Genomic DNA, 13,676 nt, shown 5'->3' on the forward strand with positions numbered 1-13,676 from the left:
TGTAGATTTGTAATGAGATGTATTATTGAGAGAACTTAAGAAACTACCGAATGGTCTAACAATTTGTAGATTTGTTCGGTGGAAGTTTCTATATCCCATTTGTGCCATACAATATTCTGACTCAAAGATTATATGCAATGACTTCGACAACTATATGGACCGTCTCAAACATATTCCAGACACAAACAATATATTGAAAGAGTTAAAAGAAAAGATACCTATAGGTAAGATGGAACGTATACCATTAGATAACAAAAATATTGTGAGAGAGGTTTTGAAAAAAGCAGAATATATAGACTGGAATAGTATATCTGCTAGACTATTATATAGTGGTGCTATAAGAGTTCATGACATTGAAACACTTATGTCAAAAGTTTTATATCTTAACTATACAAATGTTTTCAAAGAGAACATAGAAAAATATATTGAGGGTATAGAGTTTGTGAGATGTCGTTGGACAGAGTTGTATGAAAAATATAAAGACAAGGAAAATGTTTTCTTTATAGTGGACCCGCCGTTCTATAACACATGGGATTTTTCAATACCAAGTAGACTGGACTTTGAGAGACTCTTTAGAAACTTTAGACGTTATACATAACCATCCATGCTTTTACTTTACATCCGATAAAAGTGGTTTGGAAACCGTTATGAGATGGTTAGAGGACATACATGACTATGAGTTTATATATGACAAGATAGAATATGAGAGAGGTCCTATAAACCGGAGAAAGTGTCACAAAAAAAAATTTTTTTAGTAAGTAAATGTGGTTTGAAATCGGATTGTTAGTTTTAGGTTTTTTCCATTGTGTCATTTATTTATTTGACGTGGCAGAAAAGTACAGAGATATGAAGATGAACCAATGCCTGCAAATGTTCAGTATATGTACTCGTAAGAGATATTTTTATCTAATATTAAATGGACGCACAGAACTTAGCGAATGCACAGCAACCTGGACAACCAAACCCAGAGAATATTCCAAATGAAGTTAGAATACAAACTGCAATGGCAAACTATGGTCAAGTGCCAACAGATGTACAAATGCAAACTGCCATGTCAAATGACGCTGCGTTAGGTTTGCCACCATGGTATGCAAATATGAGATGGAAAGAGTTTTATACAAACCCTGAAGTGGGATATAAACAACTTTATGCAGATGACGGCGAACACAGGAGTTGACCCAGAATATGTTTTCTACCAGAGGAGAAACAGAATGTATGAGCTCCAGTTAAAGAATGCTATGGAAACTCAACAGGAAACGTAAGAGACTAGGCGGACATTAGATTTTTACATATAGTAAAATGGGTTTCTTCAGTAGTATTGGAAACTTCTTCAGAAGAGTTTGGAAGAGGTATATGGAATGGAATAAATCTGTCGGAAAAGAAGGAATTTGGAACGGTGTCAAAAATATTGGATAAAGAGTAGTCAGTTTGTTGGTATTATACCTAAAGACCCTGAACCAGAAGAACAAGCTCCTGTTATACAACAGCCTGAACGCACCACAGTCTAGTTGGCAACCAAACCGGTATATTAAAAATTATATTTTTACCGTTCGATAGTAGTTGTATATGAAACTAAGTTCTAAGTAAAACGCATGGTATAATGGAATTATTCTTTTTCTTCCATCTGTAGTAAACTACTTGAAAGTCTGAATACTTCCACTTGGTGGTTCGTATAACTTTGGTAGGTTTTTCGTAAAAGTCATTCATCAGACATAAGAAAGAGCGCACCAGAAAATGAAGCATGAACAATAATAGCATCTTGGTCGAAAATATTTTCATATGTTCATTAGGTTTTCGACTTCATAATAGTCCGGGTGTACTGGATATGCTGCAGGCTGATTTAACATCCTCTAAATCTATACCATGCCAAGTTGTTATATTTTGTGAAATATAAACGTTTTCTCCAAGGTCTTCTATTTTTGATTTTAACAGTTGCATTTTTTCCTGTCATAAATAATATCGAGATGGTATTCTCCTTCGTCAATGTTATACTGGTTTGCATATTCGATATAGATATCGTTTATTTTTTTCTTGAAAAGCTTGAAGAGTTGTTTCTAAGTTTACAAGCAAACTAACTTGTAAAAGTTTTCCCTGTTCAAATTTCTCATACATACGTTTTTTCTTTGTTATAGTATCGAACTTCAAAACCGACCGTAAATGGGAAACCATGTATGGCTTCTGAAATGAACTTCATTCTACGAAAGCCATATAGCTTTTGTGACAGATGGGTCTCTTAGCCATCTTAATGGGTAGTCAAAACGATAGCCTTCATGCTTTACGGTCTCTGTCTCAAACTTTTGACCGACATTAGTAAAAAGTTCATCTAATGGTTTAGTTGTAGCAACTCTTGAATTTTCTTTTTTATTGAAAGCATATTTTATCTAGAATAAAAATGTCGAAAGATATTGCTTCCATGAGAGAAATACAACACAACCGACAACTCATTATGCAAGCTCTAAATAAGAACACAACAAACTTTTCAAACTATTCTAAGATATCTGAGTCATTGAAAGAAGGAAACTTAAAACTGACATTAAACCCAATGACAGATGAGTTTCTGTTTCAAGACAATAAGAACCATGCTGTCTGTATAAATCCAACAAAAGGAACTTTAAACGAGAAACCTATAAATGAACTTCTTTTGAAGGCAGATGTTGACAACAAAGCTGACAAAGAATATGTAGACGATGCAATAGCAAAAGAAGAAGAAAGAGCTAACAATGCTTATGCAACAAAAGAACATACTCATCCTGAACTAGCAGACAAAACATATGTTGACAATAAAATGTCAAGTGAAGTGACAAGAGCTGAAAACGAATATTCTAAAAAGACTCATATACATTCTATATCTGAAATAACAGACTTAAACGTTAGCCTTGAAAATAAGGTAGATAAGGGACTTATGGCTAGTGTGTTAGTGAAGAAGGCGGATAAGGAATATGTGGATGAAAAAGATAAAGAAATTATAGAAAGGGCTGAATGGTATCATGAATGGACATCGAAGATTTTAAAAACTAAAGCTGATACAGGATGGGTTTCAGGATGTTTAGACCTTAAAGCAGATAAAACTTATGTTAACGATGAGTTAGAGAAGAAAGCAAATAAGACTCATACACATACAAGTTTTACAACTTTTACAGCAGACGACATAATATTGAACTTTGACCTTGGTTCAAGTGCACCTTTAGAGAATCCGAGTACAAGCGTAAAAGATACTCTTAACAATTTAGATAAGAGTTGCAGGAATATCGAAGATCATGCCAGAAACTTTGAAGCATATGAACTACCAACAATGTTAGATAAGAAAGCAGACAAAACAGAGCTTCAAACATTAAAGACAGAAATACTTCAAACATTATATCCTATAGGCTCTATTTATACGTCAATGAACTCTACCAGACCAGAAGTAGTACTTGGTTTTGGAACTTGGACTCAAATAGTCGACAGGTTTTTGTATTGTGCAAACTCTTCAAAGGAAACAGGTGGAAGTAAAACGATTTCAGGTGAAAATTTACCTGCACACAGTCACTACATAGATTTAAGTACATCTCAAGCAGGTTGGCATAAGCATAAATTTTGGGATTGGTCAGCAATGACAAAAGGTAAAGGATATGATGTTAAAGACAACGTTCAGTTTGCTATAAATGGTTACTGGAGTGACACTCAGGGAGATGGAAACCATACACATCGCGTTACAGGATATACACATACAACGGGACAAAGTAAAGACTACATGCCACCTTACATGACAGTTTACGCATGGTATAGAAATGCTTAGTCGTCATTTTCAACTTCTTTAGCATATTCGTCAGGAGTTGTCTTATATTTGTTAGGAACTGTCTTTGAAAGTATACCACCTTGAACTTTGACAAGTTTGAAACGAGGTCTGACAATAGTAGTTTTTATCTTCTGCTTGCAGTGTGTACATTTTTGCCATGTTTGCCTAAAACTTCATAATATTCTCTTGTATACTTTCTTCTATTTTTACGAACACGAATGTGAGTACCTGTCGGGTTCCCATTGTTGTCATAGTCAATAGTATTTTCATATGGGTCGCGTTTAGGTATTTCTATTTTTACTTTGTCACCTTTCTGAAGTTTGAAGCCCGGCATTCTTTCTTGTTTGTCTCTTTTGACTAAATTATTAAATATATAGTCTTTCTCTAAGTCAGGGTTGTTTTTCATTTCTTCGGGGAGTGGTTTCCCAAACCTTTTTGTTTACGGTTATTGTAAATATTTAAAACTGTGTCTCATCTTTGCCATGGAGAAGTGTCTATACTTGTCGTCATATGACATTTCATTTGCTTCACCACCTTGTGGTTGGTTTAAGTCTCTTAACATTTTTATACAACCGTCAATGACACCAAGAGCAGAATGGTTTTGGTCGACAATGAAATATTGGTTTACATTTTTTGAACGCAGATAGTTTTAATATCATCTGATTTGAAAGAACTTTCACAGTCAGATGTCAGTTTTGTTGGATGGTATTTGTCAACGAATATTGTCAAAGCAGTTTTCACATCTAAAATATTTTTGGACCATAATGGTATGGCTTCACAGTATCTTGTGTTTTGACCGACAAATATTAGCCAGTATGGTGGTCCATCTGTTCTAACTCTCGGAATGTTTTCCAAGATATCCATAAACCAAGCATTTGGTGTTTGAACTAAAGATTTTTATCATGAGTGCTTTCTTTGTCGCTTTAGAAACATAGGGGTCCTTGTTTGGATTCGTCATTTTTTATCCTATAAGAAATGGGTTTATTTGGGCATTAGCAGGAGTTGCATCCAGATTTTTACCCGCAGTGGGAACAATAGCCAGAGGTGCATTTGGAATTGGAAGGAAGATTTTGAGTACATTAGGTATACTGAAAGAGAAAGCACAACCTATTATACAAACTGTACAGAAAGGTTGGGATGTAGCACGAGATGCAACAAATCTTATTCCAAATCCTGAAACAAGAGGAAAAGTTCAAGGATGGATGGACAATGTAGGAAGACAAGCAGGAAACTATTATAACAAAGCAAATGACTACTATAACCAAGCAGGACTATATGGACCAAGGTGAAAGATTCTTTAACAGAGGATATAACCATGCACAACAGTGGGTAAACAATAACCAACCGCAACCACCTCAAACTTGGGGAATGTAAAGTTTTTTATTGAGATGAAATGAACAATACAGCATTGAGACAAATGGGTTCAAGATGGATTTGTCGGCTTCCAGCAGTTACACCACGTGTTTGTCAAGTTCTTCCTATACCTCAGGAAGTTTTAGACCGACTTAAAAAACCTAAACACCAGTTGAAAACAAACCAAACTAAATTTTTTTACTGAGATGAAATGACCGAAGAAGTTGAAACGGTAGATTTGACACCACAAACAAAAAGTTCAGAACCATTGTCAAAACCTGTCAAAGAACTTACAGATGAAGAGAAAAATTCAATAATAGAAAGTGCCAGGTCTGGAAATACAAACCCTAACTACAAAGTCACTTTTCATAAAAATGGAACGGCTAGTATCTCAAAAAAGAAACAGACTCTCACAAATAAATATTGAAGTCTGAAGGAGCTTTCGAGACAACAGATGGAAAAGTTTACTTCACTGACCAACAGTTCATTATAGAACATCTCATTGACTTAGAGTCGAAATATTCTAAACTTTACAACAAACACAAAAAGTTGAAAGGAAAACAAAAACAAATGGCATATGATATTTATGAAGATGTTGACGACACAACTGTTCCTGCAAGTGAAGTAAAGTCAGAGGAACCGAAAAGTGACGAAAAACCGATAGAAGAAGAAAAACCAAAAACTGAAGATAAACCAAAACCAAAGTTTAGTTTCCAAACTAAACCAAGTCAACCTTCATTAGCTGGTATGGGTTGGCGTCAAAGACTTATGGCAGCAGGCGGTTATGTAAAGTAAAGAAAAAAAATATTTTTTTATTTTTATAAAAATGCCCCCATATAGAATGGATAGAAAGTCTGCTAGAATAAAAGCAGAGTTACAAAGATATGGTTGGAGAGTTTCGAAGAATTTTAAATATAGGAAGGGAAGACCCATAAAAGTCTATGACAAATTGTCTGGTCTTCGCTACGAAATGGATTTGGAAACAGCACGTGCCAATTATCCAAACAGACTAGAGAGGTTAGAAGAAGAACGTCTTATGGACATGCCTTTCGATGTGTTAAACATTGCATGAAATAAAAATTTTTTTTAAAAAAAGTGACATTTTTTATTTTATTTGAAATGTACGCTGAGTTTGTTGGAGAAGACCGTTGGGAAACTTGTTTGTTAGATGAGAAATATGAAATGGCATACCATTTTAAAACAATATATTTTTACATATATTAAATGCTTCAGGTTGAAAAACAAAGAACAAAAGTAGCAGATACAAAACCATTAGACTATATCTTTACAAATGCTGGTAGGACTATTTCAGATGAAGAAATTTCATTCATCCCGAGCATACAGGTTTGACTATCCAATTCGTTGGCTTCAAAGTCCTTCAGATGCAAAGGCAATAGGATTTAGAAGAGTTTTGTTTTCAAATAGAACTAACGCATTTATGTTCGCAGTATATTTTCATGGGCAGTATAAAGGTTCTGATGGTCTAATAGACAAATTTGACGAAATGAGAATCTTTACAGTTCGTTCAGACGAAAGTCTTGAGAAAACTCTAAATGACTTTCAAACTCAAATGAACAAATATTATTGGGAATTTCAAGAAAAATACGACTCTTTTACTAAATGGAACATACTATCTGAAACTAGAATATGACAAGATGAACTCCACCGTTTCATTTCAAAAGATTGAAATTAACCCTCCAAGAGATACAGAGTTTTTATTTTGGAAAGTAGACAAACGTTCTTGGGCACAATTTCTTCGGTTACTAAACCAGAACGAACCATTACCACCAGATGGTCCATTTAAATTTATACTTCCACCAGCAGATTTGACAGTTTATAGAAACGTGTTTGACCCTCAAAATGTTATGTGTCATGCAAGTTTCAGTTCAAGCAACAATAGTTTTCTATGTATTGGTAAGGACTTTTATGACTTTGCTTCTAAATTCTACGAACCACCTAGTAACAGTTTCTCTGACTTTCAAGTTTGGTTCACAACAAATGGTGTGCAACATATTATTCCATTGTACTATGACTTTTATCTCGAATTGTCTTTCATATATAACTACAGAAAAGTGCTGAAAAAGTATTGAAAAATAATGTTTATGTTAGCATGTTAGATCTAACACGTTTTCTAACCACTTTTCTAACATCGTAGAAAACTCAAGACTTCTTCGTACATGTTTTGTCAAGACTTCTTCGTACATGTTTTGTCAAGACTTCTTCGTACATGTTTTGTCAAGACTTCTTCGTACATGTTTTGTCAAACATGAACGTAAATGTTTTGTCATGATTTCATCGTACATGTTTTGTCATGACTTCTTCGTAAACTAAACGTAAATGTTTTGTGAAGAATATAGCAACCGCCGGAATTCAGACGGTTGCTTTTTATACAAAATTCATGCGGGAAATTCTTGAGTTTTGGTTGAAAGAATACGGTGGAGCCAAAAGTGGCTCGACCTCAAAACAAGCATTTTATGAGCTTACAAAGGGTGTTATGAATGAATTCAGCAACATACATCCTGACCTCGTTCATTTTGTTGCTAAATTCAGTAAAAATAATGTTTAGGTGAAGAGGTGAGATCTCACCTGTTTTCTCACCTGTTTTCTCACCTCTTGAATTTGTCATGAATTTCCTTAAGATAGAAAAAATAAAGTTAGTTTTATTTTATTTATTTTGTATGTTAGATATGATTTCAGGGATTTTTTTGACGAAGTGTTAATGTTCACTTCGTCAAAAAATAACAGTTATCTAATGAAAAAGTGTCATTTTTTTCATTTTTTTGTATGTTAGATATGATTTCAGGGATTTTTTTGACGAAGTGTTAATGTTCACTTCGTCAAAAAATAACAGTTATCTAATGAAAAAGTGTCATTTTTTTGTATTTTTTTGTATAAAAGATATGATTTCAGGGATTTTTTTGACGAAGTGTTAATGTTCACTTCGTCAAAAAATAACAGTTATCTAATGAAAAAGTGTCATTTTTTTTATTTTTTTGTATTTGACGAGAATGTCGGGTAGAAGGTTAGATCTCACCTGTTTTTTCACCTCTTTTTTCACCTCTTGAATTTGTCATGACTTCTTCGTAAATGTTTTGTCATGACTTCATCGTAAATGCTTTGTCAAACATGAGCGTAAATGCTTTGTCAAGACTTCTTCGTAAATGTTTTGTCAAAACTTCTTCGTAAATGTTTTGTCAAAACTTCATCGTAAATGTTTTGTCGAAACTTCTTCGTAAATGTTTTGTCAAAACTTCTTCATCGTAATGAGTGTAAAGGACCCAAAAATAATGTTTATGTTAGAATGTTAGATCTAACACTTTTTCTAACATGTTTTCTCACCTCATTGAATTTGTCAAGACTTCTTCGTAAATGTTTTGTCATGACTTCATCGTAAATGTTTTGTCGAAACTTCTTCGTAAATTCTATGTCAAACATGAACGTAAATGTTTTGTCAAACATGAACGTAAATGCTTTGTCAAGACTTCTTCGTATATGCTTTGTCAAACATGAACGTATATGCTTTGTCAAACATGAACGTATATGCTTTGTCAAACATGAACGTAAATGTTTTGTCAAGACTTCTTCGTAATGAGTGTAAAGGACCCAAAAATAAAGTTTATGTTAGAATGTTAGATCTAACACCTTTTCTAACACGTTTTCTAACATGGTCTAAAACTCTCGAAAATCATGAAATTTACACCAAAAATAAAGTTTATGTTAGAATGTTAGATCTAACCTCTTTTTTCACCTGTTTTTTCACCCTCTTGAATTTTCATGAATTTTCCCGAAATAAAAAATAAAGTTAGTTTTATTTTTTTTATTTTTTTTATTTTGTATGTAAGAACAGAAAATGTCAACAATCGGCACAACAGCAATACAAACAACAACAGCACCAAACTCGTTAGTCATGAATCCTACGTCAATGTTGGTAGAGATGAAAAACTTCATTCCATCTTCATATACTTTCGAAACAAAAATCCAGAAGATAAAGCAAGAACTGTTAACAAGTAATTTAGACTGTACCGCACAGAATGAAGAAAATGAACAGTATCTTTATGAAATGGAGGACATTATTGACCATTTGCCTAAACTACCTGAAATTCAGCAACAAAAACTCACTATTCCTGAATTCGATGAAATAGAAGTGAAACCGACTGACTCAGTAGAAATAAAGAAGTTCATACGAAAGGTAAACTATGAATTCCTTGGTTTTCATTGCAACCATAAGGTTATGGACAAAGATTGCGACATGGTATATAAGAACATCTCTGACATATATAAATCGGTTGAGTTTAAAACATACGACAACTTTGTTTCGTTAGTTGCAGAATGTGTTTGGGAAATAAGAGATGAAGATAGAAGAGGTAAAGTATGGAATAAACAGATAAAACCAGCAACTTTTGAGTTAAAGAAAACCATTGACGCTTTAGTTGTTTTAGCAGGTAAGGTTTCAGAATATAACGCAAAGTTGAACCCACAATGTTCTAAATGTAAAGCAGCAATGAGGAAATATAACTACTCCGTCAAAGAGATAGAACGTATGAGAAACGACTATGCAGACTTAAAGAAAGAAGCAGAGAAGCCGGTAGAAGATAAAATGAACATGTTAGAATTTCTAAACAAAAACTATCCAACTGCAGAAGATTTCCTTCTATCTGACGTCAAGAAGAAATATAAAGAAACCTTCGGCATTGTTAAAACATTCGATGTACTAAAAGAAGAAATAGAAGCTACGAAATTGTTTAGAGTCATGAACCATCGCAACATATACCATGTAAAACGCTTGTAAATAGTTATGTTAGAAAACAAGTGAGAAAACGTGTTAGATCTAACATGCTAACATAAACATTATTTTTTCTATCTTAAGGAAATTCACGAAAATTCATGAGTTTTGTGTGTTTTAGACCATGTTAGAAAAGAGGTTAGAAAACATGTTAGATCTAACATTCTAACATAAAATATATTTTTGGTCATTCACAATGAAGTCTTGACAAAACATTTAAGTTCGATGAAGTCTTGACAAAACATTTAAGTTCGATGAAGTCTTGAAAATTCATGAGTTTTGTGTGTTTTAGACCATGTTAGAAAACGTGTTAGAAAACATGTTAGATCTAACATTCTAACATAAAATATATTTTTGGTCATTTACAATGAAGTCTTGACAAAAACTATCCAACAGCAGAAGATTTCCTTCTATCTGACGTCAAGAAGAAATATAAAGAGACTTTCGGCATTGTTAAAACATTCGATGTACTAAAAGAAGAAATAGAAGCTACAAAACTGTTTAGGATTTCAAATATACATCGTACAATTCATGTAAAACGCTTGTGAAAAAAGAGGTGAAAAAACAGGTGAGATCTAACATGCTAACATAAAATATATTTTTGCTGAAAAATGACCAAATTTCATGAAATTTCCTCATATGCTTGCTTCCCTCGGAAAACCGAGAGAAGAGATTCCGTATGAAAACCGAGAGAAGAACAGCGAGTAAGTAAAAAAACCTCAGTCGCCAAAACTCTATGAAAATCATGAATTTCCTTAAGATAGAAAAAATAAAGTTAGTTTTATTTTTATTTATTTTTTTATTTTGTATGTAAAGACATATATGTCAAACATTGAGTTTGAAACAGTTAGAAAGATAGACAATGACACCAAATTGGTTAGAATAGGTGATTTAAACGTAAGATACTCAAAGAAATACAACAAATATTCTTTGTCAGACATTATATTTCCATCTGGAAAGAAAACAAAGGACTGGGTTAGAAATGCTTCTACTCAGAAAATTTTGACAAGAAATCCTGAGCTTATGATATCGGTAAGATTCTATGGAACTGCAGCATATCTCATCGACAAAAGTCTTATACCAATAGTTTTGTTATGGTTAGACCCAGTTGTTGGATATAACTTCATAACATATGGTTCATTCGATACGGAACGTTGCAGTGAAGGCTTACTTTACATCGTTCAGAAACCGAAGGACTTCAATACAAAGAGATATAAGATAGGAAGAACATATAATATAACTCAAAGATATGACTCTACAGTCAATAGAGTCAAGGTTGTGTTTGTTAATGATATGAGAGCCGCAGAAACAGAACTACTCGAAAAGTTTGAGAAAATGTATGGTGCTCCCATAAAAGGTAAAGAAACGTTTAAAGTAGATGAGATAGATAAAGCTATAAAATTATTTGACGAAGTTGCTGAAAAATACATGTAAAGCGTTTATTTTTGTCTTTTGTGAAAGTCAGAAAATAAAGTTAGTTTTTTATAAAATATTTTTTTTATTTTGTATGTAAAGACAGATATGTCAACAACAGAGAACACAACAACAGTTATAGTCCATGAAGCTATAAATGAAGAATACGAGTACATACAGTTTAACAAACAACTCCGTCTCATTCGTTCGGTCAAAGACGATATGTACCAAATGCAAAGTATTTTGACAGCATGTTTTGCACCAGATACCAAACATACAGACGATTGGTTCAAAAACCAAAGCACACAAGAACTTTTGAGCGAAGCACAGCGAGACCGACTTTTTTCGGGGTCGCCTAAAACTCATGAAAATCGTAAAAATTTGCCAAATGGTTTGAGAGGTTGGTATGTACATAGACTTCTTGTAAATGCTGTTGCAATGTGGGCTTCGCCTCGTTATGCTTGGTATATTTACAGACTTCTTGACGAAATTCATAGACAAGAACGTGAAGAGATGGAAAAGAAACTTCATGCAAAAGATGAAGTCATTGAAGCAAAAGACAAAAGCATTCAGAAAAGAATACCACGTTCGGTACCAAAAGGAAAGGAAAAGAACTATAAGTATATGATTTATACTGAAGAGATGGAAAATGAAGAAGATAAAGATATGGTTATGTTGCATTTAGTCAGAAGAAACAACAAAAGCTTTTACGACCTTGCTAAGATTTACAAATCTGACAGAAATTGGTTCTATCGCGAAAACTTACCGATTTCAATGACACCGAATGAAGATGTGAAACAAATAGTTCAAGATACGTTACCTCAAACACACTATGATATGAAAGGTTGTACAATTCTTACCTTCAAAGAAGATTTGTCATTGTTAAAGGAAAAAATAACAGAGTATTTTGACAACTTCAAACAAGTAGAGTAAATTGCACTCTTTATTTTTACGCTTGACTTCAGATGGCTCAAGTAGCTCAATTAGGTAAATTGCCTCGTCAAATCCTTCTGGCATTCCGAGTCCTTCCATCCGACAGGAAAATATTTTCCCGACAAAGGGAAAAATTTTTCCTTCCGACAGGAAAAGTTTTTCCCGACAACAGGAAAAAATTTTCCTTCCAACAGGAAAAATTTTTCCTTCCGACAGGAAGAACTCTTCCAGTTGTCCGTCCGTAAACCATTCAAATTTTCGAAAATTGAGAACTTTTTGGTCGAACTTCAGAAAAAGTTTTTCCTTCCAACAGGAAAAATTTTTCCTTCCGACAGAAAAAGTTTTTCCCGACGACAGGAAAAGTTCTTCCTTCCGACAGGAAAAATTTTTCCTTCCGACAGGACACAAACGGATGACTGACGTTCCTCTTCCTGAATGCCTTCCAAAGCCAGAAGAACCGACAGCCCCAGCACCACAACAGACTTACTAAGACTAAACACTTACATTTTTCAAGCTTGACTTTTTACAATTTGAACTTTGTTTGCGTAGATATGAATTCTGAAAGAAGTATGAGGGTCTTGTATGACTTTGTACTTCTCCCATAGTTCATATCTGTCAAACTTACCTGCCATGGACTCTTTCATAAGTTCCATGAAATCGTCTTCGGACAATCCGGGGAAAAGTATAATGTCAGTCAGTATTCTTTTAACATCCTTACTTAAACTCTTTGCTGTCTGTACACATATTACGACTGAGATGTTAAAGTGTCTGAGCTTCTTAAGAATTCGACACATATCTTGTTCTCTGTTCTTTAACAAAGGATGAGAGGCGAAATCATCTAAGATAAGAAGACATCTATGAGGGTAAGTCTTCCAATCGTAAGATTGCAATTTCTTCGAAATGTATTCTATTTCTTTCTGTTTGTTTCTGAAGTGTTTCTTCTCTAATATTCTCTGCATTTCCTCATTTGGGTCTTTAAACTTAGAATTTATATACTCATTTATAGCATTATACTTCAAAACTCTTCTTTGGTACTTCTTTATCCAATCTAACAACTCAGAGTCTTTTATACATACTAACTTAGACTTCTTTATAATATCTTTGAACGAATTGACGGTTTGGTCAAATTGACCAGAAGTACTACAAATGACAACTAACTCATAGAATGGGTTCTTCTCATCTAGTTCTTGTTGTTGTGCAGCCATTTTAAGATAAGTGAAAGTCTTACCCGACCCAGGTGGTGCAATTAGACCTGTTATACCATTCTGAGCAAATAAGAACTTGTCATGTATAGGCTTTATCTGAGCATTTTCTAACTTCCTCTTGTTCTTGTTTAAAACATTCTCAAATTTCTTGTCAATGTCAGCAAACTTTTTTTCTAACATATTTTTAGAAAAATTAAAATTTTTATCTTTT

At 33.6% G+C, this 13,676-nt stretch overlaps 3 protein-coding genes and 5 pseudogenes across 8 annotated transcripts, besides 1 other annotated feature; 7 read left to right on the forward strand and 1 right to left on the reverse strand.

Annotated features, from left to right (window-relative positions):
• The first annotated feature begins 2,833 nt into the window (after positions 1-2,833).
• Positions 2,834-13,676: part of a mobile genetic element that runs on past the window's edge.
• TVAGG3_1083140 (phage tail repeat-like family) lies at positions 5,702-5,926 on the forward strand (the record flags this gene model as incomplete). Its single annotated transcript, XM_051256739.1, has 1 exon — positions 5,702-5,926. One exon carries the CDS (start codon positions 5,702-5,704, stop codon positions 5,924-5,926), a length of 225 nt encoding a protein of 74 aa, XP_051076026.1.
• On the forward strand, positions 5,973-6,203 carry TVAGG3_1083150 (uncharacterized protein; the record flags this gene model as incomplete). Its single annotated transcript, XM_051256740.1, has 1 exon — positions 5,973-6,203. The coding sequence occupies one exon, from the start codon at positions 5,973-5,975 to the stop codon at positions 6,201-6,203; it is 231 nt and encodes a 76-aa protein (XP_051076027.1).
• TVAGG3_1083160 lies at positions 6,356-7,221 on the forward strand (annotated as a pseudogene). The gene has a single exon. A coding segment is annotated over exon 1 (866 nt).
• TVAGG3_1083170 lies at positions 8,982-9,917 on the forward strand (annotated as a pseudogene). Its single transcript has one exon. A coding segment is annotated over exon 1 (936 nt).
• Positions 10,286-10,459, forward strand: TVAGG3_1083180 (annotated as a pseudogene). Its single transcript has one exon. A coding segment is annotated over exon 1 (174 nt).
• TVAGG3_1083190 lies at positions 10,737-11,281 on the forward strand (annotated as a pseudogene). The gene has a single exon. A coding segment is annotated over exon 1 (545 nt).
• On the forward strand, positions 11,436-12,260 carry TVAGG3_1083200 (KilA, N-terminal/APSES-type HTH, DNA-binding family; the record flags this gene model as incomplete). Its single annotated transcript, XM_051256741.1, has 1 exon — positions 11,436-12,260. One exon carries the CDS (start codon positions 11,436-11,438, stop codon positions 12,258-12,260), a length of 825 nt encoding a protein of 274 aa, XP_051076028.1.
• On the reverse strand, positions 12,770-13,630 carry TVAGG3_1083210 (annotated as a pseudogene). The gene has a single exon. A coding segment is annotated over exon 1 (861 nt).

This window comes from Trichomonas vaginalis, assembly GCF_026262505.1.
Source record: "Trichomonas vaginalis G3 chromosome Unknown ctg_162, whole genome shotgun sequence".
Taxonomy (NCBI): domain Eukaryota; phylum Parabasalia; order Trichomonadida; family Trichomonadidae; genus Trichomonas; species Trichomonas vaginalis.